The sequence below is a fragment of the Gambusia affinis genome, linkage group LG13, assembly GCF_019740435.1.
Source record: "Gambusia affinis linkage group LG13, SWU_Gaff_1.0, whole genome shotgun sequence".
Taxonomy (NCBI): domain Eukaryota; kingdom Metazoa; phylum Chordata; class Actinopteri; order Cyprinodontiformes; family Poeciliidae; genus Gambusia; species Gambusia affinis.
This window is the reverse complement of record NC_057880.1, coordinates 8,349,922-8,373,916: the sequence shown is the minus strand read 5'-3', so window position 1 is coordinate 8,373,916 and position 23,995 is coordinate 8,349,922. Positions and strand designations below refer to the sequence as shown.

Genomic DNA, 23,995 nt, shown 5'->3' with positions numbered 1-23,995 from the left:
AGGCTGGATACGGAGGGCTGGAGCCGCTCAGATCTCCTTGGGCGATAATCTGCCAGCCAGTTAATTGGTGAATGGTCTCTGGAACTTGTTTGGGCCTATGAGGCAATAGACTGAATGTTCAGTTAGCAGATAGCTGCGCCTGTTTGTATATGCATGGCCCGCTGCACTGCAGGACAGCTTGATAAGTATGGCGGGAGCTGCATGGGCCAGCGGCCTAAGGTAGGCTGGAATGGCTCTGGGGCTGCAGCCAGGTACAGTGGCTGCTGGGTAAGTGGGAGGTGGCAGAGGCGGCGGCTGGCCGGCTAGCTGGCTGGAGCCGTGAGGAAGGAAAAAAGGGAGCCCAGTCCACACAGCCTGCTTAAGTGGGCACTATTCAAGCTGTTGCCCATTACATGTGTGGAGCCAGGGCCTGACCAAGCGCAGAGTTTGCTGCACCCCATGGTGAAGCCGGCATCTCACGCCAGAACCACCAAATGCCGCGGTTCATCAAAGGACGACCACAAATTAAACTCAGACGGTGTACTTGGAGGAATCAGAAGAAAGTTGTCGATGCCAGACACCCCGACCTCCAGTTACACTCACTCAGGTACAAACACACACAATTCAGGATTAAATGACAAGAGGAAAAATAAAATCAACTGGTTTTTCCATCAGCTTTCATAACATTGTGGATATTTAAGTGCAAAATGTTCATGTTGTTGGACTGGATGGTCAGTGGGTTGCACCAATCATTAAAGAACATGTTGCATGTTGAATTCCAACTTCTGATAAAGAGGCAAAGTAAATTACTATCTCTACTATCTAAGATCTAAATCTATAACACTTCTGTCAAACCAGGACTGGAACATCCGACTGTAAATACAGGCTCTTTAAAGCACAGCTTGTGAGCTTTGATAACTTTATTCTGTGTGGGAACAGGAATAACATAGCAGTTGCAATGCTTTACTTGGCAACTAAAATGGAGTCAGTTTTAAAATCACCATCTAACAGTGTAATGTGACTAAATATTGACAAAAATCAGGACTAGATTTTTGAATCAAGATGCATTTTTAGTGAGTGTTTGGTCTCCAGAAGCAAATGGATGAATGGTTTGTAATTTAGCAAACAGATTTGAAATATGGGTTCCAGTATTTTTGATAATCAGCAGGGCTGTAAACTAGCTTTTTGTTAACTTTCTTTCCTTAGATGCAGCAGCACAGAAGTTAGGTGCAAGGTAAGGTAAATGATCGATTAAGACTGATAGCTTACTGGCAAAGTCTCTAAAGTGTTTTAAAGCTGTAGTGTGTAACTTTTATAAAAAATACTGCTCTGTGACTGGGTTGCTCTGTTGTTGCACCACAGGAAGGTCTTTCAGTGTTGCAGAGACTTTTCATTTTCCTCGACGGACTGGTCGCATCTGTGCAAGCTCAGATTTTTTTTTTTTTATTAGTTGCATAATTAAGAAACTTGGTTGCATTCTAGAGTCTCAATCAGGAATAAAGTCTGGAGAGTGAAACATCCATCGTCTAACACTGCTTGTCCATGCAGGGTGGCGGGAGCAGCTGGTGCAGCCTATCTCTTGGTTTCATTCAAATCAGATAAACCAGAAAGTTACATTAAGTATGCATTAAGTTGCAACACTAAGCAATCATTTCTTTAGCATGCAATTGCAAAGCAACAGAAACGGTTCATCAAACTAATGCATATTCATTGTGGCTACTCTTGCTACACACTAACAGGTGTGAAATAAATATGACGATAAACAGGCTGTAAACTGAGCCTACGGCTCAAACACAAGTTTTGTTCACAGCAAAAAAAACAAAACAAAAAAAAACAACAACAACTGCCTCGGATCCTGATGATTATGGTGAGTTCATTAAGAAGAACCAGAGAAATCTAAATCAATCAAAATACAAATCAATCTGATTTGAGGTCACATTTGGATCGCCTCTACTATTCCTAGTACGTATTCATCTACAACTTTACTAATAGAAGCAAGCATAGGAAACCTGTCCAGGCAATAATTAAGGAAGCAGCTAAGGCCAGTGGTACCTGTGGAGGAGCTGCATACACCCACAGCTCAGGTAGGAGAATCAGTGGTAAAACATCTATTGGTTGTGCTCCGAGATGAAGAAAGACCAAAGAAGTCCTATTTGCAATTTGTAGATGTTGTGTTTAACATGTAGTAAAGTTGCTCTGATTGTGCAAAATTCAAAAATTATTGTTAGCTAAGCTTGAGATATTTAAAAAAATAAAATGGGCCAAAACTTTTCTGTCTAAATGTGGACAACTGCTGGAGACATTTAGTAAAACGCTTCAGACTTATGAATTCAAAAATTAATGGTGGGGTGAAGATAAATGCATACAAACATTTAAGATTTTAATTGGTGAAATTATAAACTGAGAACCATGCATCCCTATCCTTCAAAATTACAATTATGCATTACTTTGTGCTGGTCTACAACATAAAATAAACTGAGGTTTGTGCTTGGGACGTGACAAAGTGTAAAGATACACAGGTCTGGACTCATTCCAAAGCATTACAGGATCCAGTTTTGTAGCTTTGATACTCTTCAAAATAAAACTGCCAATATTCCTGTGGTGAGGTGGTAGCGTAGTATAAAACCACATCTGTTTGGTCTTAAACCACAACGATGATTCATTCTTGCCGAGCGCCACTGCAGCTGTCTGTGATGGACCGCATCAGTCAGACCTGCATCCATATTCAACAGTTTGTGGTGCTGAACTACAAAGATGCTTTCTGCTTGCAGTATGCGAGTGTGCCTGTTCGCATTGGTAACTGAGACATGATTAGCCAGAGGCCTTGTGAAGGCCTGTCTTCTGGTTCTGCCAACAACAATAAGAGCACGGCGGAGGAAATACGACGACATATTGAGCGCTTGCTATGAAGCAGCACACAATAAACATCTGAATTATTTTGTGTATAAAAAGAAAATCCATGTGTCATATATTTTTTTTCTTTCTTGGTAACAAACACCTCGGTGCGTTTTAGCACATTTTCATTTAACCTCTGGGTTTAATCAATCACACTATGCTCATTTTTTTTATTCTCCTCTTCATGTCGCTGTTCCACCAAATTAAACAAACAAATCAAATACAGGCGGAGCTGGATGGAGCCTGAGAGCCTGTCTGCAGCGTGCCCGGTTCTTAATTCTACCTATCTGTCCATCTATCCGTCCAGAGCGTCTCCATCTATGCCTGATCTAGTTTTTCTGCTGTTTCCATCGCTCCCTCCTCATTCTCCTCCCACCCTTTTTTTCCTGTAACTAAACTGGCTGTGTCTCTCTCCATCTGCTGGTTCTTCCTTCAGCGGCCCTGCACCTGTTCACACCTCCTCTCCTGTTGGCCACCTCTCTCCCCCCCCACCCCTCACCCCCCCCCCTTGTCTCCCTCCCTCTTTGCTCGGTGCGATGCTGCCAGGCCCGCTCCTGGCTCGGTTAGCCCCTCTGTCATTCAATCCATCTGTTAGCAAGTCAACTTTGTTTACAGCGGGCGGCCCGAGCTTCGTTTCTTCTTCAAGGAACGCTAAAGGCCCATCTTCCCCCCTGCTGTCATGAAGGTTAGCGATAAGCCAATTTTGCCCCCCCCGCAAAAAAAAAAAAAAGGCAGAAAACAGCAGCGGTTAATTATTATCTCCACCCTAAAAGTTTGGACAATGCTACAAATCTGATTGTCTTACAATGCAGTTCGGTGCTGTGGGCATTTACACGGGGGCAGCAGCAAACAGAGACAAACATTTTGCTGCTGCAGCACACATTCCCACAGAGAGGAGCCCGGCTCTAGATTGAAGTAATTAGCTGCTGATTGGCCTCTGTCATCATCTCGTCTAGTCACAAAACAGAGCGAGAGAAGTTTAAAAATCTTAATTGGCACAGGCGACTGATGGTCTTAACACAAGAGAAGCAGCCTGGCAGCGCAGGCATCTGTGATTATTTTAAAAATAAACACGCAGCATACGTACAATATGCTCCCACACCGACCCAATCCAGATCGCCGGACTCAACGTCAATGTCAAATCTGTGCCCTGCGGAGAGGGTTGTGGTTAACATATGTGGAAATGTTGAAGGTCAGATTTATGCAAAAAGTACTCATTAATTAGGTTATATTGAAGCAATTTGGACACTCAAAGAAAGAAAAAAAAACAACAATATTTTTGCATTCATGTGACAAGCCTTTGCAGAAAGTCTTTATTCTAACCTCAGATTGACCTGATATAATGTTTACCACATTATTTGTTGTTTATGACTGGACCAGTTATAAAACTGTGAATGTAAGTCAAAATATTTCGTTACAGTATTGTTTTTCCTATTAGTTTTGAACTCAAAAGGCTTTCAAAATAAATGCATTCTAGAGTTTTCCTGCTTGTCTGAAAACTCAGCTGAGATTGAAAGACGGTTAATTTGTTGAAAATGGCAAAAAAAAAATTTTTTTATAATTATAGAAACAAGGATGACACTATTGCCACAATCGGACAATATGGACACTAAAAATCAAATATATGATTTTGCAACCATGTTGATACTTCTCCACAGTAATTGTTCAAAGGGTCAATAAAAACGTTTTTACGTTTTGAATTTATCTTTTTTATTTATTTTAGAAAAAGAGAAAACTATTGATCTGTGTGTAATGTACACAGTCAACCTTTCTCTCAAGCCTGCTCATCTTAATGAATATTTAAGACCAGTTTTGTTTTTCTTTCTCTACCAGTGACAGAGACAAAATCCATCTTATTACTACAACTTTTATTGCTGTTAGTTCAGAACTCAAAAGAGAGAAACCAACAAACATCCAGTGATTCCCTGTAGAGACCTGTGGCCAGATTGAGCAGATTTTGTGCCGGCATGTCTCATCCACTGACCCGAGAAATGGGCAGTTCAAAACCACGGGTCCAGGAACCCGGTCCGGTTCATTGAGAGGTGACTTAAAGTTCGGGTCAATAGTAAAGCCTTTGCTTGAGGATTTCTGCTAATGGAACCTGCTAGACTTCAATGGTCTTCCTCCTTTGAAACATTTTCTTAAACTTCATTCAGGGATTTGGAGCTACAAATTATGTCTAAAACTTTGCATAACATTTCAGAGAAAGATATGCATTGATAAGACTTGAACTCATAAAGTAAGACATTTAATCAGCTAATAATGCTCTCAATATTCATTTTCAAATGTGTTATGACAAACAGATTTAGTCACAACATAATTATTTCATTTCAATTGAAGTGTCAATGTTGTCATTCTAAAAGACGTGTTTTGTAGAATGGATAAATGTCACCTTATTTGTCCCTGATTATGAAAAATAATTTATTACCCTTCAAACTGATGGATAAAAGAAAAGAATTTGATTTAATTATAATATTTTTAAAGAACATTATTAAGAACAAAGAACATAATTAAGAAAAGCAAACAAATACTCTTCAGTGCTGAGCTCGTTTCAGCTGCGTTGAAATTTACTTCACACCTGAGACATCAGTAATAATGTCTGAAACACAACTCACCTTCCCAAACTGTCATGATAACGGGGCCAACCAGCAGGAAGGCACAGGCACCATTTCAGTCTGCTAACCTACCCCGCATTTTTTCCTTTCAAGCCTTCTGCCAATTTCTCCTAGGCCAATTATTTTAATTAGTTTTGTTGCTGAAGTGTCAGAAAGTGAGTTTTCTTTTTAAATCCAATACAAACAGCGTGTTCTTAAAAAGTTGCATTGTGCATTCAGTGTAGCTGAAACAGACGAGGTCTTGTATGGACAAAAACAAAGTATTTGTTGGTCCAAAGTAGGTAAATATTGTAAGTTAAGTTGAAGTAGTGGCCCAGTTGTTAGCAGTGTTGACTTGCAGCAAAAATGTCCAGGGTTCAAATCCCAATGTAGGCTATTTCAGTATATAGTTTGCATGTTCTTTTATTGTTCTCTCCGAGTACGGTACTTGGGTTTCCTCCTGTAGTACAGAACCATTAAGCCGAACTTTATGGTTCTTAAAGCTGAACCAGTAAATTGGCATTAGATCTATGAGTCTGGATGGTTGTTTTTCCTGTGATTTATTGGTGATCTCTGAGAAATAGTATAGTAATCAGATGATTTCTCATCGTCATGAAGTCCTAATGTGATCTGATTCAAATTCTACTGGGCTGCATGAGGACTGGACCTCCTTTAGAAGTGACTAGAGATTATCCTTGTTGCAAGTTGGCGCTTTCAAAACAGATGTTTTGAAACAAACAGAACTGAATAAAGCTGAAATGAACTGCATAAGAAGCATGGAGTCTCAAAATTAAATAAACAATTTCTATTTCTTACATTTACTTATTCAGTTCTTTCTGAGGTTCAAAGCTCTTGCAAATCTACAAATATGACTGCTTAGACTGACTACATTTCTTGCAAAAATTACTGTATTTGGTATTTTTTCAAAAATTCAATAAATGTTTTCTTTTTTAGAAATGATATTGACTATGTTTTGTTTTTACTATTACAAAGAATATCTGAAGTCAATAGATAATCCTCTAGAAACCCTCTGTTCTTTCCTAGTTTTTCAGTTTCCGTTTAACTTTTCCATTTTGTTTCTCCTTTCCCTACTGAGTGGATTTCCTCCCTGCAGTTCCTGCCTTTCTGTTGACTTTCCTGAGTCTTGAGTTTTGCTCCTTCCTCTGAGCATCTCCTGGTACAACCAGATGACGGAGACACCACGAGACCTGGTTACTGCTGTGGCCGTAAAGGGAAACAAAGAGAAGGCTGAGGACTGAAGGCAATAGTTTAAACAAAACACAAGCAAAGAGGTGATATATGAAAGATAAAAAGCCATGAAAAGCTAAAAAAAAAAAGAGAGAGAGAGAGATGAATGAGGTAAGAGAGTGACAGTGATAAAAGAAAGCAATGAGGGGAAAGGAGGAGCAGAGAGAGGCTCTGTCATGTTGGATGAAAGCTGTGCCTACTGGGCAGTGGGCACTGTGTAAAGCCACTGATGCTGCCACCCACACAGCAGGGGTGTGTGAAGGCCCGAAGTTGACCAGATGACACACACACACATACACACAGTAATTATTTAAAATCCATGAATATGCCACATAATGGAAACAGTGGAACCCTTTTATAATGTACAAACTCTCCTAATAAACTGAAAAAATAGATAAATACAAAAAAAAAACAACCTTGGCGGAAACTAGGTGTAGCATAAAGAGGGATCTTAAAGAAAGAGGCAAGCAGAGAATCAGGTGAAGACAGCAGCAGATACATGACAGAGGGCTGGTGCTCTCTTTCGCTCTGTCCCCCAGCAGTAGTGTGTGTATGTAGGCCAGTGTCCCAGGGCACACTTGGCTGGGGTGGCAACAGTTGTAGCCGACAGATTTGCCTCCACGTTGCCTGAGGTCTCACAGTCAGCGATCTGTCTATTGTTTCGTTACCCGGCCCCACCGGACGGCCAGATGATAACGATTCATTCTGAGAGTCTTCGTACTTAAAGAGAAGCGCAACTACTGAATCTGAAACGTGTGAACTTGAAAGGTTTAGACACAAATTAACTAAGTGTGTGCATTGAGTGAGAAAGGGAACAATGTACGACACAAAGCTTGCAAGAGCTAGGAGAAAAGTGGAAGGGCCATGGCAGCACAGGAAGAAGACAAAGAGCTGTCTCGTGATTCCAAAAAAAAACCTTCATGATCACCAAAGATGTCTGTGGAAATCCTAAGTGGACTGATGTGACCAGAGTGGAACTTTATGGAAGATGCGTTTCCCTTTGCATCTTTAGAAAAACATGTTTACTGAGATGGTGGTGGTAGTGTGATGGTCTGGGCTGCTTTGCTCCTTCGTGATCTGGACGGCTTGACGTAATTGACGGAAACCTGGATTCTGCTTTCTACGAGAAAATCCTGAAGGAGAATCTGTGGCTATCAGTTTCATTATCTTAAACTTGTGCTCTTTTGAGTGTGTTAGAGTGATGAATATGTATAGAAAAAACAATAAATAAATTCAGAGTATCTATTTGTTGGAGAAGAAAAAAAAAAATCTGGATTCCTAGATTCACCTAAAGTACTGAACGTAATTTCCTCAGGATCAACAAAGTACCACTTAACCTAAATGAAAACATTTCATCTCATCTTCATGAACCCAAGTAGGGATGAACTGATGTATAAATTTTGGACAATACTAATACCATTGTTAAAGCCGATCACCAATATTTAGCGATATTATATAGATTTCAGTACTCTTTTGATACCGCTGACTTCACCGCCGCTTCTGTGCTTCAGTTACACTCATTGTCACATGACCAAGCAAATAATAAACATCGGCTGTTAACAGTTTGATTTACCAGATGATACCGATATGTTAAAAAAATGACCAATATCGGTCGATATTGATGTCAGTGGCGATATACCGAGCATCCCTACACCCAATTTCATGCATTGCTTAGTCTCTCTGACTAGATGCATAATCACAGCCCAAGACTGGGTAAAATACTGAAGTATTGGAGGCAAGTTTCCATCAAAAAAAGGAGCAAAGGTTTTAAGCACCTACATCCAAGATAAAGTAGCATGATATAAGCTTAAAGTTTAACGCTTCAGGAATGACGGTATAATCAGAAGTAGGAACAGTCTAAATTGCCAGAGTGCTTTTTTTAAAATTACTTCCTAGACCATTTATGCTTTCTACAATGTATATTTATATGATATTTATAAAGACTTTGAGGAACATAAGTTTTTATATTGGCCTTAAACTGGTTTCCACAAATAAATGACAAAGGTTTTAGTCCGGTGATCAGCTAAGTCCACAAACAAGTCAGACAGTCGCCAACCGTGACAGAATCAAAGCAACAAAAAATATTATTTAAAAACATAAGTAGGTCTCAACAGATTGAGGGAGACAGACAGAAGCGAAGAGATGGAGGGAGGTGAGGAGCAGGATGGCAGAGAGGGCACTCTGACAGCGAGGAGGGAAGAACGCAGCAAGGTCTCGTCACCGGGCCAACGGGCCCACCACTGTCAACATCATGCCACTCTGCGGTGCACACACACATACGTGCACACGGCTGGCCCACAGCCCTCCCAGCTGCCCTATCCGTAACTGTCTGATTAGTTGTGCTAAGCAGCCCCTCTCCTGCCAACCATGGTGCCATCTGCTACCCAACAACATGGCCGCCGACCAGAGAAGCACACACGCCCATAAACACACACACAGAGATACACAACAAGCCCTGTACCTGGCACTGCCCTGCTGCCATTTTTCTCTCTCCCTCTCTCTCTCTCACACACACATACACACGCACACACATTAAACTTCACAGACACAGGTGTAGCCCAAAGGTATCAACACATAACATTCCCCCAAAGAGATGCACACAAACTCATCAAACCGCTCGCAAACACACACATCAACACGCAGCCATGCTCTGAGAATGTGCGCACAAACACACACACACACACACACAAACAGAGTTGCTGCAGAAGGCAGTGCATGTCTACATGTGGTGACAGAGGTTAGACACTGTTAATGCCAGGTAGCAAGAGCGACGGCGTGTTCAAATGTGTGAGCATTCGCTGGCATCGCTCGGAGGTTCATTATGGCCCCCGCTCCTCCTGAGTGGCTGCAGCCCGCATGGCGCCCCGGCCCTTTTATTCCGGGCCGTGATTGGACAAGTGCCTCCCGCGGAGTTGGTTTGCAGCAGTTTTGTCGCGCCCAGATTTCGCTCGCTGCTCAAAGCGAGCCTCTGGCGGGACGAGGCATCTGCTGCCTCACCTTCCTCATTTACACTTCTCCGCCCTCGCACACACACTCAGCTCGATTCACCGCCTTTCCAGGCCTCGCTGTCACGAGTCGGAACCGAGGAGGGGGAGAGAAATGAGAACAAAGTCAAGGTGCAGAGTGAGGAGCAGCGTGGCATGTTTAATCGAGTTCTGCAAAGTTTTAGGGTACATGAGGGTCGCAGCAGATGGTCACGAGATCTGTCTCTAAGACTGTCTCTGAGTGTCCATCTTAGGATTTTAGAGTCTCAGGGAGAAGAACAGAAATACAAAAATTACTTCCATCTCAAATTGTCATTTTGTTTGTTTCTTCAATACTTTCTTTAGTAGACTACATCATTTATCAATATCATCAACATCACATCAACTTCAATGGTTAATCACAAATCAAACAGCCAACCAACTTGTTTTACTCTCTGATAAAACATTGTGACATCAAAGTGGTAAAGGATATAATCAATGACATTTTATGCCAACAGGAGAAAGACGGCTTAATCAAACCTTTAATGTGATTTCCGCTTTCAAAACTTCATAAACTTTATTTTTTATGCAAAACGTCCAAAATAAAATAGCTGTTTTCGTATGTCGTTTGAAGGACACAAGTCTAGTTCCACCTGAATCTGAAGCAGCAAAATGACACTTTTTATGTCTGTAGGTGTGAGCGATTAGTAAGTGCATCAAAAACAAAAGTATAAATGGGTAAAACGTTAAAGGCAAGGTGTGATGTGGCAGCTCAAATATAAAAAATGTGATATTAACATTTATTAATGTGAAAACCACTGCATTTTCTAAGACCTTTGTTCCTTCAAAGGCAAGACCTTATTCCCGTTTCAGTCAAAAGGTCTCGTTTTTTGACCAGGCAGAAGTTGTAAATAAGAATCTTCCTAATCTGTCCTGCCTGGTAAAATAAAATGAAAAACCCAAAAGAACGCTCCAGTGTAAAGAGCAGACTGGTTATGTGAAAAAAAGAGAAGAATCTCTGCTGCTTCCAGTCACTACTTCTATGTTTCAGGACAGAGAGGCCTGGCACACACACATGCATATCAGTAAAACAATGCCGATCGGCACTGAAGTAGAAATTACATCACGTATCTGAATGTTGCCAGAATTTATCCTTTTCAGTGACAGTTGTTGTGGCAGATGTTTATTTGTCACCGTTACAGACAGACTTAGAGACAACTGTGCATCCAAAACCACAGGAAGAGTGCAGGCTTGTTAGGTCACCAAGCTGCTAGAAAACATTGCTCCTGATCTATTCCTCCTCAAATGACCAATCATGTTGATTTCTTCATTTTCAACATCACCATATGAACTCAAATTCAAGCTACAGATTTTGTTAATACTAACGTTCCAGCTATGCACAATCCGAATGTGTCCATAACTTCTTTTTTCATATTTCTCAATGTCAGACAAGTTTCATTATTCCAGACCCATCTACTTTACTGGCATTAGGCTTTCATTAGCAAGTTTGTTTTTCAGCTCTATGTCGATAAATGACATTTTATGAATTGTTCATTTTACTGGAACCCTGAACCTTAAGTTTGGTGAGAGTAACCATCCTAGTAATGTTTTTGACCAGCTCCGTTCTCTGCTGTCACTCTCATGAACATGAATGCCTGATTTCATGGAGATAACAGAACTGGTGGAAGATTTGGTGCCTCGCAGATACCGAACTTATCCCGAACCATAGCAGGCCGCCAGCCATGACTCCCTAACGCATGCAAATGCACAACCACCACTCGTTTCTACCTGGCATGTGTGGGGACAGAAGTTATGCTGGTCGCTTTTTCAGGACGGCCTTTGGGATGTGCGAACACAACAAAGGGAAGATCCGAGGCCGGATGGAAGCAAGAAAAGGAGGAAAGAAGGTAAAGAAAGACTGGAGCAAACAAACAAAACCAAACTTTGTAAAGCCCTCTGCTGGGCTGGGGCCGGGACTGGAGCGAGTGTGTGCGCACACGCGAGGCGATGTGAACAGAGTGCTGGGGATTAGGACAGATCCTGGGCTGTCCAACTCACAGCTGGCTGATGATCCAATCCTGGAGCACAGCGCATCGCACCAGCCGCCGTGGGACCCCCGCGTGCGTGCCTGCATCTGCGGGTGTGTGAGAGCCTATATTAATGCCTGCGTGTGCAGGCATGTGGGTTCAGCTGATGTGCATATCAGCGTCTGTGGAAATGCTCTTGAACAAATACACGCGCAAGTGTGAGTTTGCACAGTGAGGAAAGGGAGGGCTAATAAAATTGAAATAGCTGCCCATGCTTCTGTCCACTATTTGGAGGCCAGCTATGATCACTCAGCTCATGAATGGGGAGCAGAATGAAAGAGGGGAGGGAAGAAGTTGCAAAAAGATAATCAAAATCCTGCTTTTGAACTCAGAGGCTGATGAATAGCTTCCAGCTTAGCTGCAGTGGATCTCACACTCCTGCTACGATCCGCACAGCAATGCATACGAGCCCACTAAGGCTACAAAGGCTCACAAAGGCTTTGTAGATGGCAAGTATAAATAAAGTGAATGTGTTCCCCAAAAAACCTTTATAAAAACAGAAATAGAAGATGAAGAAATACAGCATTGCTATGGTAGTAGATCGTGATTGGTTGTGTGTTCAAGGTTGACGTCCTGCAGGAAAGTGAACCTTTTCCTTCGTCTCAAGTCTTTTGTCGTTTCGAAGAGGTTTTCTTCCAGGATTTTCCTTTATTTAGCTTTATTAATTTTACCATTAGCTCTGAACAGCTTCGCTGAACATGCTTTAGAAAAACCTCCCCACATCATGATGCTGCCACCACCATGTTTCACTGTGTCAAGGAGAGAGTCATCACAACATGTGCGGTGTACGTTTTCCTCCAGTCGCAGGATTTTTCATAAAGGCTTAATGTTCATTTCAGGCCCCAATTAACCAGATCATTTTCTTTTTCTTCTACACGTTTCTAATGGTTTTGTTTCTTGTGAAGTCCATTAATGATAGTTATCCCATCAACAAATTCTCCAACCTGAAATGTGGATCTCAACCCCTGACCCCTTCACGCGGGTTTATACATTTGGCTTACTTTTTGTAGGTCTAACATATTTAAGGATTTAAATGAAATACATTAAATCTAACTGTTGTGGTGTGATAAAATGAAACAGTTTAAGAGATGACTTTCTTGACCTGGACCCTAAATTCACTCATTAATGAATCAGTTTCAGGTGGAATAGGATGGTTTTACTAAAGATGGGCTAGTTGAACCCTTTTGGGTTAAAGAAGGACCAAAAACAAAAATGTACTTCCAGATCTACTGCCAGCTTTCAAAATACATTTTCCCTCAAGCAGTAGGACATAAAATAAAGTCTTCATTTTTATTTTTATTTTTAGAAACAACGTGATGTTGCACTGTGTTGAATTGCATGATCCCCTTCCTCACCAAACCCAAACCCTGTTCAGAGCTTATGGACTTCTTTAAAACAGACGAGTTACAGTGAAGGAAAACAATCCGCTACTCTATACACGGCCTGTGAGCCTCAGGTTGCTGCTGCACAGAAAGTTAGTTGTCGACACCTTTAGAAACAGAGACTGGATGAACAGAAGCATTTTAATAATTTTTGAAAAGAACGCAGTAGTATCGTAATCCCACTCTCCATTTGTTGCCGTATAATTGTGCACACAGATATGTTCCCAACACAGACAAAAACTTTAACTGTTAGGTAACAAAATGGAGCCACAAAAATACAACTCGCCTAGTTATTGTGCATTGTAAATTTATAGGGTGTTTAATATGCAATTAAATTGTATTGAACGCAAGATTAGAGACTTGTTCTGTCAATTTATCTATTTAACTCACAAAAATATTCAACTATTATAACAAAGAAATGAACTGGCCAGGCACCATATAGTTTAAGTGGCTCATGTGCACAAAATGCAAGAAGAAAAGGTAAAACAGCGACACATGGATACAAAATGGGGTCATGTTTCTGAAGAGGTAAACTTGTCCAAGCTCAGGTTTGTCGGATTTTGATTGCTGTTATTTCCATGTTTTAAATGTTGCAATGATTTGTTTAAGACACAAGAATAATAAGTTGTTAAAAGAGAAATACTTCAATATAATTTAAAATTAGAAGTGGCTTTTGCTTATAATGGCCAAAATTGAATTTTAATGGCTACATGCAAGGCCAAGTCAACAGCTGTCAAACACCTAGCATGCGTCTGAGGACAGATAAAACTATAAACTCTCTCATGCACACACTGACACACGCGGCGTTAAATGCTTCAGTACAGTGGCTCCTCCAATGCAGGTCAAAGTCATTGTTTGCCACATTAATATGCACATCATTCTCCACAGCTGGTGGAAAAAATCACACACCCACACTCTCACACACACACCGTTCGTTTCAGGATTTAAACACACAAGAGCCCACCATGGAGCCAATGTGTAAGTGCTGGCAAGCTGACAGACCAACACACTTTAGCACAGATTAGAGCAAGGAGCTGAAGCGGACATTGACACACACGCATCACCACACAAGCGCACACAGATCACGCAGACTAGCACCCCACAGCCCCCAGCACCACGGGACACTTCTGCCACATCTGTGCCCATCTCACACACGTCGGCTGTGGGCAACGGGGGCGAGACAGAGACCTGAGTGGCTGGCGTGGTCTGGCAGGGCTTGGCAGGGAATGGTGAGGGGGAAACAGAAGCCGGCAGAGGACAGGAGAAACACAGAGAAAAGAAAGAAAAGAAAAGGAGAGGGAAGGAAAGGAGAGAGAGGGAAGGAAAGGAAAGGAAAATGAAAAGGAAGGGGAAGGAAAAGGGCAAAGAAAAGGAGAGGAAAAAGTGTGTAACAATTCACGTGAAATAATTATCCCTTTTATTTTAACCATAGGAGAGGTTTAAGTTATTAAGGAGCATGAGGAAGTATCTCAAAACCTAAAAACCATTGAGCTGGAAGAGGAAAACACAGATAATCCTTCAGATAAATATGTGGAATAAACATCTAAAATTATCTGAGGAATTAGGAGGTACGAAAATAAATACAGAAAATGTGAAAAATATGAGAAAAACAGACAGAGAGCGCCGGTAGCGCCCGCAGCGAGGACGGGTGCAGAGCTCAGGCGGGTGGCACGGAGGCCAAGCTGTCCAGTGACCATCAGCCGCGCTGTTGTGCTTGTGTGTGTTGAGGCGTGTGTGCGTGTGCACGCCAGGGATAGGAGAAAGGCTTAGGCGACATTTTGGCTCTGCTGGAGCTGCTGCTGGGCTGGGCACTGGCCTGGTGGCACGAAGCGGTGTGTGTGCGTGTGTCTGAACGTGTTTATTGCATTATGCTGTGGCATGCTTAACAGGATTAGAGGTGACCTAGTGAGGTCCAGTTGGTACCGGGACCGCCACACAGCGGCGCGCATGCACATTTGTGTGTGTGTGTGGCTCGTATAATAGGATTAACCGTTACCTGGTGCGGTACAGTTGGTCTGCTGGTCTGAACTGGACTGGGCTGAGCTGGGCAGGAGCTGGGCAGAGGGGAGTGCTGTGTGCCCATGAGTGTGTGTGTGTGTGTGTGTTTGTGTGAGTGTGGTGGCATGTATAATAGGATTAGGTACTACCTGGTGAGGTGCAGTTGGCGCTGGGCATTTGCCAGCTGTTCTTCCAGGCTCAGAGCTTTGGACTGCCATTGGCTCCCAACCCTTTGGGCCGCCTCCAAACGCTGCCGACAGCAAACCAGCTCTGAGCTCAGACTTTCCACTTCCTGTCCCACAGAGAGGGAAGAAGAGGAGTTAGCGGAGGTGAGGAAATCCTCCACAACACCCATCTTCTGCCATCACGCATTAAGCACAACAAACCAAGATTGCAATCTCATGAAGAATTGGTAAGTCAAGAAAACAAATAATGGTGTTACGGTGCACATATTTCATAACAAACAAATAAATAAAGCAATAGATGAGTTTTACCAAAACTATTTAACTTCCAACTCCCAAAATAACACAGGAAGAAAACTGTGATCAGGATTAGAGATAAACTATAAATAAAGTATAAATAAAGAGAGTTTAGACTAGGCAGAAAGTAGTTGATGTCCCTGCGTATGGTGGATAAACAAAGAGTTACTGTTAGAGAAGATGTTTGTTCACAAACTGCTGTGTCCAAGCCTATAAAAGGAAAGTTGTATGGTAGGAAAACATGTGTAGTTATGTCTCAAGGAACACTGGAGAGCTGCGACAGACTGGCGACCTGTCCAGGGTGAACCCCGCCTCTCGCCCGGAACGTAGCTGGAGATGAACCAGCAACCCTCCCGACCCCATTAGGAACGAAGGGTATTCAGAAAATGGATGGATGGATGGATGGATAGATGGATGGATAGATGGAACACTGGAGAGGCAAACAATCCATGTTGCCTGAGGTCTAGAGAGACATTTCTGATGATTTAGGAAACAATGTCATCTGCTAGTGTTGGTCCTCTATGTTTGATCGAGTTCACAGTCAAAGCTGCCGTCTAACAGAGTATTACAGAGCATTTCATGATTCCCTCTACTGACAACCTTTATGGGATTCTGATTTAGTTTTCCAGCTGGGCTTAACACCTGCCCACACTGCCAAAGGTACCAACACCTGCTTTAAGCATAACGATGTTACTGTGCTTGATTAACCAACAAGACACCCTGATCTAAACTCCACAGTTTAGAGAAGCTATAAAGCAATTTCAAGGGGAAGACGTGAGATCAACATTGAGCACCTTCTACATTGAATTGCAGAAATAAATAAACTTTTTGCTGATAGCCTATTATTTTAAGATTATCCTTGAATTTTATGCACAACAATATTAAAAGTTTCAAAATAATTACATGCTATCCCCTGGATGAGTTTTTATGGTGACTGTGGCTTTGTGGATTGAGTAGTCGTCTTGCTATCGGAAGGTTGTAGGTTTGATTCCTCCTGCCACATGTCGATGTGTTTCTGGGCAAGACACTTAACCCTAAATTGCCTTCCGATCAGTGTACAAATGTGTGTGCGTTTGTGAGTGTGAATGGGTGAATGTGACTCTAGTGTAAAGTGCTTCAAATGGTTAAAATGTTTGGAAAAGCGCTAGATATGTTCAGTCCATCTACCGTTTTATGCTACAACTATTAATTAAAATGATAAATTATTTTAATTTATTTGCTGTTAAAACAACAGATATAACACAATAAATTCAGAGGCTGGATGAAAACTTACCTGTGCAGCTTTTTCCCTCTGCCTGCTCGTCTTGGCCTTCAGCTCTCTGAGCTCTCGCTCAGCCTCCTCTTTCTTCAGGCTGGCATTGCTAAGCTGATACCGCAGATCCATACATACCTGGAGAAGACAGCAACACAATCAGGTTTTACAATACCTGATTGGAAAACCTGGTAATTTATAATTACCACTAATTTATAATTAACTGGTTTCAAACTACCTTGTAATACCTCTGCTTTTAATATGCTTTGACATTTACTATATAGCTTTCCTCACTACAGCTCTCTGACCTACATAGAAATACTTTTACCTCTCATCTCATCGAGATGCTTCAATAAACACAACTAAAACTTTACCTAAATATATCAAAACTTAGGATGATTTAATTCTTCACTATTGTGTTCGAGAGCAAAACTGACACTAAAACAGATGTTCTGCTGCCATCTACTGGAAATACAAGAACATTACAAGTAAATGCTGCTGGCTTCATCTGAGTGTTGAGCACTGAGACCGCCTTCCCTTGATGAATATGCAGTGTAACCATCTTTTGATCAGGGAAAACGACCGGCACCAAATGTGGGTTTCAGTCTTAATGCTGTGTTGTGCTAAAGTTAACGAAGCCTGACGACGTTCTATGTTTCGCCTCAACTCAAACTCTGCACTGCTTTCTGTAAAAATGTGAAGAGTGAATGAAGTTTTTCTCAAACAAATAAATCAGTGCACCTTGGCATTGTCTTGTTCCTGATTGGTCAGCTTGCTGAGCGTATCCTCCAGCTGATTGGTCAGTGAACTCCTGTCTCTGTGAGCTCGGTCCAGCTGCCCCTCCAGCTCGGCTACCCGCTGAGACAGGCTGGACGCCTACAACACAGTAATAGTAATAACACATAAATACATAATTTGAATATGAAATATGAAATGATGTCTTCATATTAAACATTGCAATGACATACTTCAATAGAATTTATTGAGATTGATAATGGATGAATGAACACATTGTAAAATGCTTCTTTTATTGCGGGATAAATTCATATTCAGCACTTTGAGTCAACAGTTTGTTGAATCACCTCTTGGAATATATTTGCACTTTTCACATCTTCAAAGTCATGTATCATTTTCTTCTTGATAACTACTGAATCACAATAAAATACACTGACGTATTTGGCTTCATGATGTACCGTTTGTGCTAGCTCTTCTTTTTGTTTGCGTGCCTCAGCCCGGCCCTCCTCTCGGGCCTCCGCCATCTTGGCCCGCACTGCATGCGCCTCTCTGTCCAGCTGTTCCCTCTGTCGCGCCAGCTCCCTGGATAATTGCTCGCACTGCATCTCCACCTAGTCGAGTGCAAACGGAGGCAGGAATGGTGGAGATAGAATATATTTGCAGATAACTCAGGGATAGTATATTAAAGAATATCCAGAATGAATCCATGTGAAAAGGCACTGACCCTAGTTTTTTGTAGATTGGCTTCTTCGGCTATCTCCACAGCCTGTTTGACCTGCAGGCAGGCTGACCACTCTCTCTGCTGGGCCTCTTGTTGACTCGCCCGCACTGCACGCAGAGCTGCCAGCAATTCGTCCCGTTCCCTGACACACACAAACGAAGCAACATGAGCACCACGAGCTCTATCTCGTAGTGCCAGCCTGGTTGAGCTAACTTTGCTTTACTTTGTGAGCCTGTCAATAGCCTGCACATGCAGATTTGCATGAGTTCCAGCCACCACCGCTTCATGCTGCGCACACTGCAGACACAACCCGGCTACTCGGGCAGCTCCATCGGCCTTCGACGCTTCTGCAGTCTGCTGCTCTTTGTGTCTCAGACGAACCTTCACCTCCTCACACTCCTTCTGACTCACTGAGAGATCCTTTCTGTTAACAGAAGCAACACGTATGAAAAGGTCAAAGGAAATGATGAGGGAGAATATGCTACATTCTTCTTTAGGATGCATCAAACTGACCTGAGAGAGATGAGCTGAGCCTCCAAGCTTTCTGTCTGGGCCTGGTGGATCACTTTTAACTGCTCCTTTATCAGTGTGTGATGGGACAGAAACTGAGTCAGGAGATGATGTTTGTATAAACAATCTTCCAGTGAAAACATGCAGCAATTTCAATGCAGAATTAGCAAAAAATACAAAGCTCCCCCACCCCTAAAAAAATTAAATGTACTACCACATGAGTCAACACGTTCTAAAGCTCTGCTATGAACCACGAAGACTCCACCGTGTGTCACATAGTTGAACTTTAACAGCATTCTGACGACAAAGGGATTAAGCCACTGCTGACTGACTGTATTAGACTTAAGAACAGAAGTATTTGCTCCCTTTCAGATCTTTTTTTTTTTTGCCACACTTTTGCATTTTAGATCAAGGTTTTTTTTTTTTACATTAGACTAATAAGACTTGAGTAAATACAAAAAGCAGTTTTTAAATAAGGATTTGATTGACGTAAGGGGGTGGGGGGGCTAGCTAAACCAACCAGGCTCTGTGTGGAAAAAGGAATAAACTACACTTGTCAGGTCATAGATTAACTTTTAAAATTTGTTAGAAAGCTGAGTTTAATTTCACTGACCACACCCAGCTGACAACTACAAGATTTTGCAAAGAGTGAGTTAGACAATAAAACTCAGTTGGTGATATAAAAGATTTCAGTGTGACATAAAAGTAAAAATAGAAGCAGTGGGTAAGGAGGCAAAACCCTTTTTGAAAGTATTTCTATGGTTCATGTGGACTGCTTTATGTTGTTGAAGAGGCTTCCCTTTAACATGCAAAAAAGGCTAAAACATCTTTCGATGGACTTGTAAAGTTTAAAAGTAACTGGATAACAGAAGAGAACACGATTTGTGTCCTTACCAGGTCATTTTTCCAGGTGTTATGCTCCGTTTTTGAGGTCAAGTTGTTGTTTTGCACCTAAAGAAGCCAACAGGAAACATAATGAAGCCTCTAACTATTTTTTTCCCCGTTACTTTTAACCAATCAGGATGATAATTAGTACTATACTACCATAGAATTATGGGTTGGATAATCTTTCAGAGACTGATCCACGATCCTGGATTTGAGCTCAGACTGCAGCTTCTCATTTTCAACCACCACCACTCTGATCCGCTGCTTCAGCCCCTGCAGCTCCTCCTAAGACACAGTGAGTGAACAGTAAACTGGTCAAAACTTAGGCAAATTAGAATTTTCATTTTAAAAATGTACATTTATATTATATATAAGCATTATAAGATATGTGTAACACCTTCAAACAAATGCCTTCAAACGATATTTATCGTTGGAGTGTAACTATTTTATTAAATGCAGCCTTATGAGCATGTAGGGAAAAATATATTTCACGATATGACATAATTGTTTTTTGTGCCAAGGCAAAAGCCGCCTGCATAAGATATTACCGACAAGTGTGTCAGTAATTGTTCCCCTTAGTGAATTTGTAAATTATATACAATTTTATTGTGAATAATATACATAATTATTCCTCCACTGAAAAGTTTGACCAAAATAAAAGGTTGGATTACAAGTGTGAGATTATAGCATTGTCTTAAAAGGTAAGCTTACATTAAGGATTTTGTACTTTTTTTTTTTTTTTTTTTTTTTAAGCACAAACCTTACAGAACTTTATTTCAGCTTCTAGGTGCTGAATGTACTCAGACTGGTCATAATTCATTGGAACCAAGTCCCGAAAGGCTGGTAAACTGGACCTGCCATCCAGGCGCACTTTCTAAGGAGAAGAAAGATAAAACTGAGTTATAAAATGAAACACCAGCAGAATACTGAATACTGAGAATACCGAGATAAGCCTGCATGATTTTTGAAACGAGGCATTTTATTCTAATAAACTCTTCATATTAGGGACTAAAATCTGTAAAGATTTAATGACACATGTCTACCTTAGATGGAGAATGCTTCCCTGAAGGGGAAAAAGAGGTGGGGATTTCTCTGCCTTGCTTCAATAGGAGGCTTTTCAGCTGGTTGACTGCACACACAACAAACAAAGCAAAGCTTTCAGTTCAGCTCCAACAACATGACCATGATCAGGCACAATCTGAAGTGGTGCGCTTCAAGTACAATGTCGATGGCAGACAGCAAATTGATAGTGTAATAGTGACTCACCTGCTTCACTCTGAGTCTTGTGACTCCATGCTGTCTTGTCCTCCTCAGTGAAGACGTCACCTGCAGCGGGTCGGACATCCTCTTCATCAGGGTCCAGCTGGTCCAGAGCACCGCTCAGCTGTTGGAGGCTCTGGTTTGCTCGTTCTGAAGCCAGTGTAAACACAAAGGTCAAAAATATTTACTTATAGAAAATACAAATGGAAAATACAGCAGACTTTAGAAGCTGAAGTAAAAACAAAAATGTCACTCTCCTTCTGGATGGTTAGAAGGGACTAAAGTACCACAACTCAGAGAATAAATAAGTTAATAAATAATAATTTACATACATTTGGAAATGCCTGTTTTAAATACATAAAAATAAAGCTACAATTATCAGAATCTCTCAATAGATTATTAAATAAAAAGAATATAACTTAAATGTGGGGAAAAATAAAATGTCAGATAAAATTATTGTTTAAATATTATCCTTACAGCGTAGCTTTCCTATGCCACTGTAATACAGTGGTATAGCTTTTCAATTTCAATTATTTATCATTGAACGATTATTACACTGAACATATAGAGAATTAAATGTTATTCTTTCTTTCCAATTTTAACATTGTACCTTGTTGGAAGAATGTGATTATAATTCATTCCAAGACTGAAATAAGACGAAATGAGATCGGAGTATCATTATTAATGATAATAATTAATGTTATTATTAAGTCATGCCTACCAATTAAACAAGTCATGGGATTTTTTTTCTCTCCCATGTCTCTAGACAGGCTCAGTAGGAATCTCTCAAATATACGAGTTCATATATTTGGAAAATTATTCACTCAGCTCCTCTAAGCTCGTATTGATTCAAGACGTCACATTTTCTGAAAAGAGCTTTGCTTTTGCTATGAGAAAAGGCATTAATTAATCCCTATTTACGTGGAATTAAAAAGTATTTCACATCCTCTAAGCAATTGACGCCAAACAATAACAGATATCTCACTTTGAACTCATATTTGTGCTTAACAACAGCTAAAGCCTAAAAGTTTTGTTCAGATATTGTGGCCAAGCAAACCTCCTCGTATTCAACTGCAATGAACTCTGCTTATAAATAAACGCAGAGCAGTAATTAGCCTTTTAACACATTAACAACATTTTGGCTGCTACTTAGGGAGTTAGCAAACGCGACTCAGCAAAGTGTTAGCTTACGTCTCAGCTCCTTTTGCTTGACTCCCAGCTGCTCTCCCTCTTCGTCATCCGAGTCAAATGGTTTCATTGAAATATTACCGTCAATAAACCACATTCAGACAGTCAATAAACCTGCTAGGCTACATACAACAACCCAACTACAGCCATCATTCCCAACACGTCATAACGGTAACCAAGGCTCACGAAGGCAGTGTTTGTTATTACACACTAGCTTTTTTACAAAAACCGTATTCTTCATTTATATGGCAGTCGACATCACCGCCCCTCCCAAATCATCACAGTGTGCTGTCGTTCAATAAATGAAGCATCCATCTTCTGGCTCGCTGAGGTTCCCACTTCCGTAAACTCGAAGTAATGGTGGGAGTTGTAGTACTGTGAGCTCGCTGAACTCCACAGTTTATGTGCCAAGAAAGTCGCTAATATTTTTCTAGGTTAAATGTGTGTTAAAAAGAGCGACTTAAACCTTCCAAAATATCAGAATTAATGTTGCCTTTTATTTAGATAAGCTTGTATTTAGATAGAAACATGTTCTAGCTTATGTTTGCTTGCTTTTATTGAAGTTAACATATGTTTTCAACTTTTCTTAGATTTTGCACAGTGACACCACCACAGGTATGATGGCTTCAAAATGACATTGCTCCATAGTGTCTCAGTGTTGCTCTGTAACGTACTGGTGAGGCGTTCAGGGTGTACCCTATGGACTGATGCACCGTCCTCCATAGTATCAGATCTCGCCCATCTGGATATAGCTCTCATGTGAAGAAAGTGACAGGTTGGAATACGTCTGAAACGCTTTTTCAACCAGCGTGAAGGATTTCTGTTTAAGTAAATTTTAGACATTTGATAAAAGAAAAAGTTGATTTAGTAACACTAAAAAAATTTAGTCTGAGTGCAATTTCAGTAGAAGCTATTTTAAAAAAAGAGCTTAGAGTATTTATCTTTTAGGAAACTGAGTTGTCCAACATCAGCTATAAGGGTAGACTTGTAAATGTTTTATCGTTCCATCTTACGCGGAGTCAATAGGGGGCGCCATCACATTTATACCTACATCCGGAAAAGTGATTGCTGATGGCAGCAAATGCTATAATGTCTTGTGTGATTACTGAGGAACACTTCGATATCATACACTGACAAACTGGCTGAAAGAGTAAAGATAATCTGAACAACTCTTGTCTTTTGAGAAAGAAAATCCACAGTCTGCTTCAACCACACAGTACTTGGAGCCGTTTCTTGCTCTGTTTGGACTATACGAATGAATAAGCAGCCAGCAGGGGGCGCCAAAGCTAAAGGTTCAATCTCCAATGAGAATTAAAGTGAGCCATATTATTATTATTATTATTATTATTATTATTATTATTATTATTATTATTATTATTATTATTATTATTATTATTATTATTATTATTATTATTGCATCTGTTATATTTATGTTGTAAAATTCAACTGAGAAAGAAAACAAATCTGTTAGAAGAAAAAAAGAAAAAGTTGCAATTAGCTGGTTGCATAATAATGCACACCCGACTCGGACTTTGTTGAAGCTTTTGACTCAGTTTCAATAGTAAATCTTCTTTTGAAAAATTTCCTACATAAGATGACAATACTGTGCAAAGCTGTCCAAAACTCTCAGACTGTGAATCAATAGCTTGTTTGCAGTCTTCTCCAGGTAACAAGGGCTATGGCTGGGCTTAAAATGTTCATATCATTTTCATCATAAAGTTACTTTGTTGGCTTTTATATGGAAAAGTTGAAAATACTCAGGGGTCACAAGACTTTGATTGAATTTTCTTTAGTTTGTTTTGGGTTTTTTTGTTGTTTT

The 23,995-nt window shown here is 40.8% G+C and overlaps 1 protein-coding gene across 3 annotated transcripts in view; it reads right to left on the bottom strand.

The window, feature by feature from the left end:
• sdccag8 (SHH signaling and ciliogenesis regulator sdccag8) overlaps positions 1 to 22,396 on the bottom strand; it is a 49,058-nt gene extending 26,662 nt beyond the window's left edge. For 2 of the 3 annotated variants that reach the window (XM_044135612.1, XM_044135613.1), the window contains exons 1-13: positions 22,180 to 22,394; positions 20,995 to 21,138; positions 20,772 to 20,857; positions 20,489 to 20,602; positions 19,888 to 20,013; positions 19,738 to 19,794; positions 18,847 to 18,911; positions 18,557 to 18,757; positions 18,337 to 18,475; positions 18,071 to 18,223; positions 17,619 to 17,753; positions 16,899 to 17,015; positions 15,296 to 15,438 (exon numbers count right to left, since the gene is read on the bottom strand). In XM_044135612.1, the coding sequence (XP_043991547.1) occupies positions 15,296 to 15,438; positions 16,899 to 17,015; positions 17,619 to 17,753; positions 18,071 to 18,223; positions 18,337 to 18,475; positions 18,557 to 18,757; positions 18,847 to 18,911; positions 19,738 to 19,794; positions 19,888 to 20,013; positions 20,489 to 20,602; positions 20,772 to 20,857; positions 20,995 to 21,138; positions 22,180 to 22,273 (1,574 nt within the window). In that variant the 5' untranslated portion in view covers positions 22,274 to 22,394. Of the gene's footprint in view, positions 1 to 15,295; positions 15,439 to 16,898; positions 17,016 to 17,618; positions 17,754 to 18,070; positions 18,224 to 18,336; positions 18,476 to 18,556; positions 18,758 to 18,846; positions 18,912 to 19,737; positions 19,795 to 19,887; positions 20,014 to 20,488; positions 20,603 to 20,771; positions 20,858 to 20,994; positions 21,139 to 22,179 lie in introns of all 3 variants that reach the window. The other variant, XM_044135611.1, reaches the window with a different exon arrangement.
• Between the last annotated feature and the right edge of the window lie 1,599 nt (positions 22,397 to 23,995).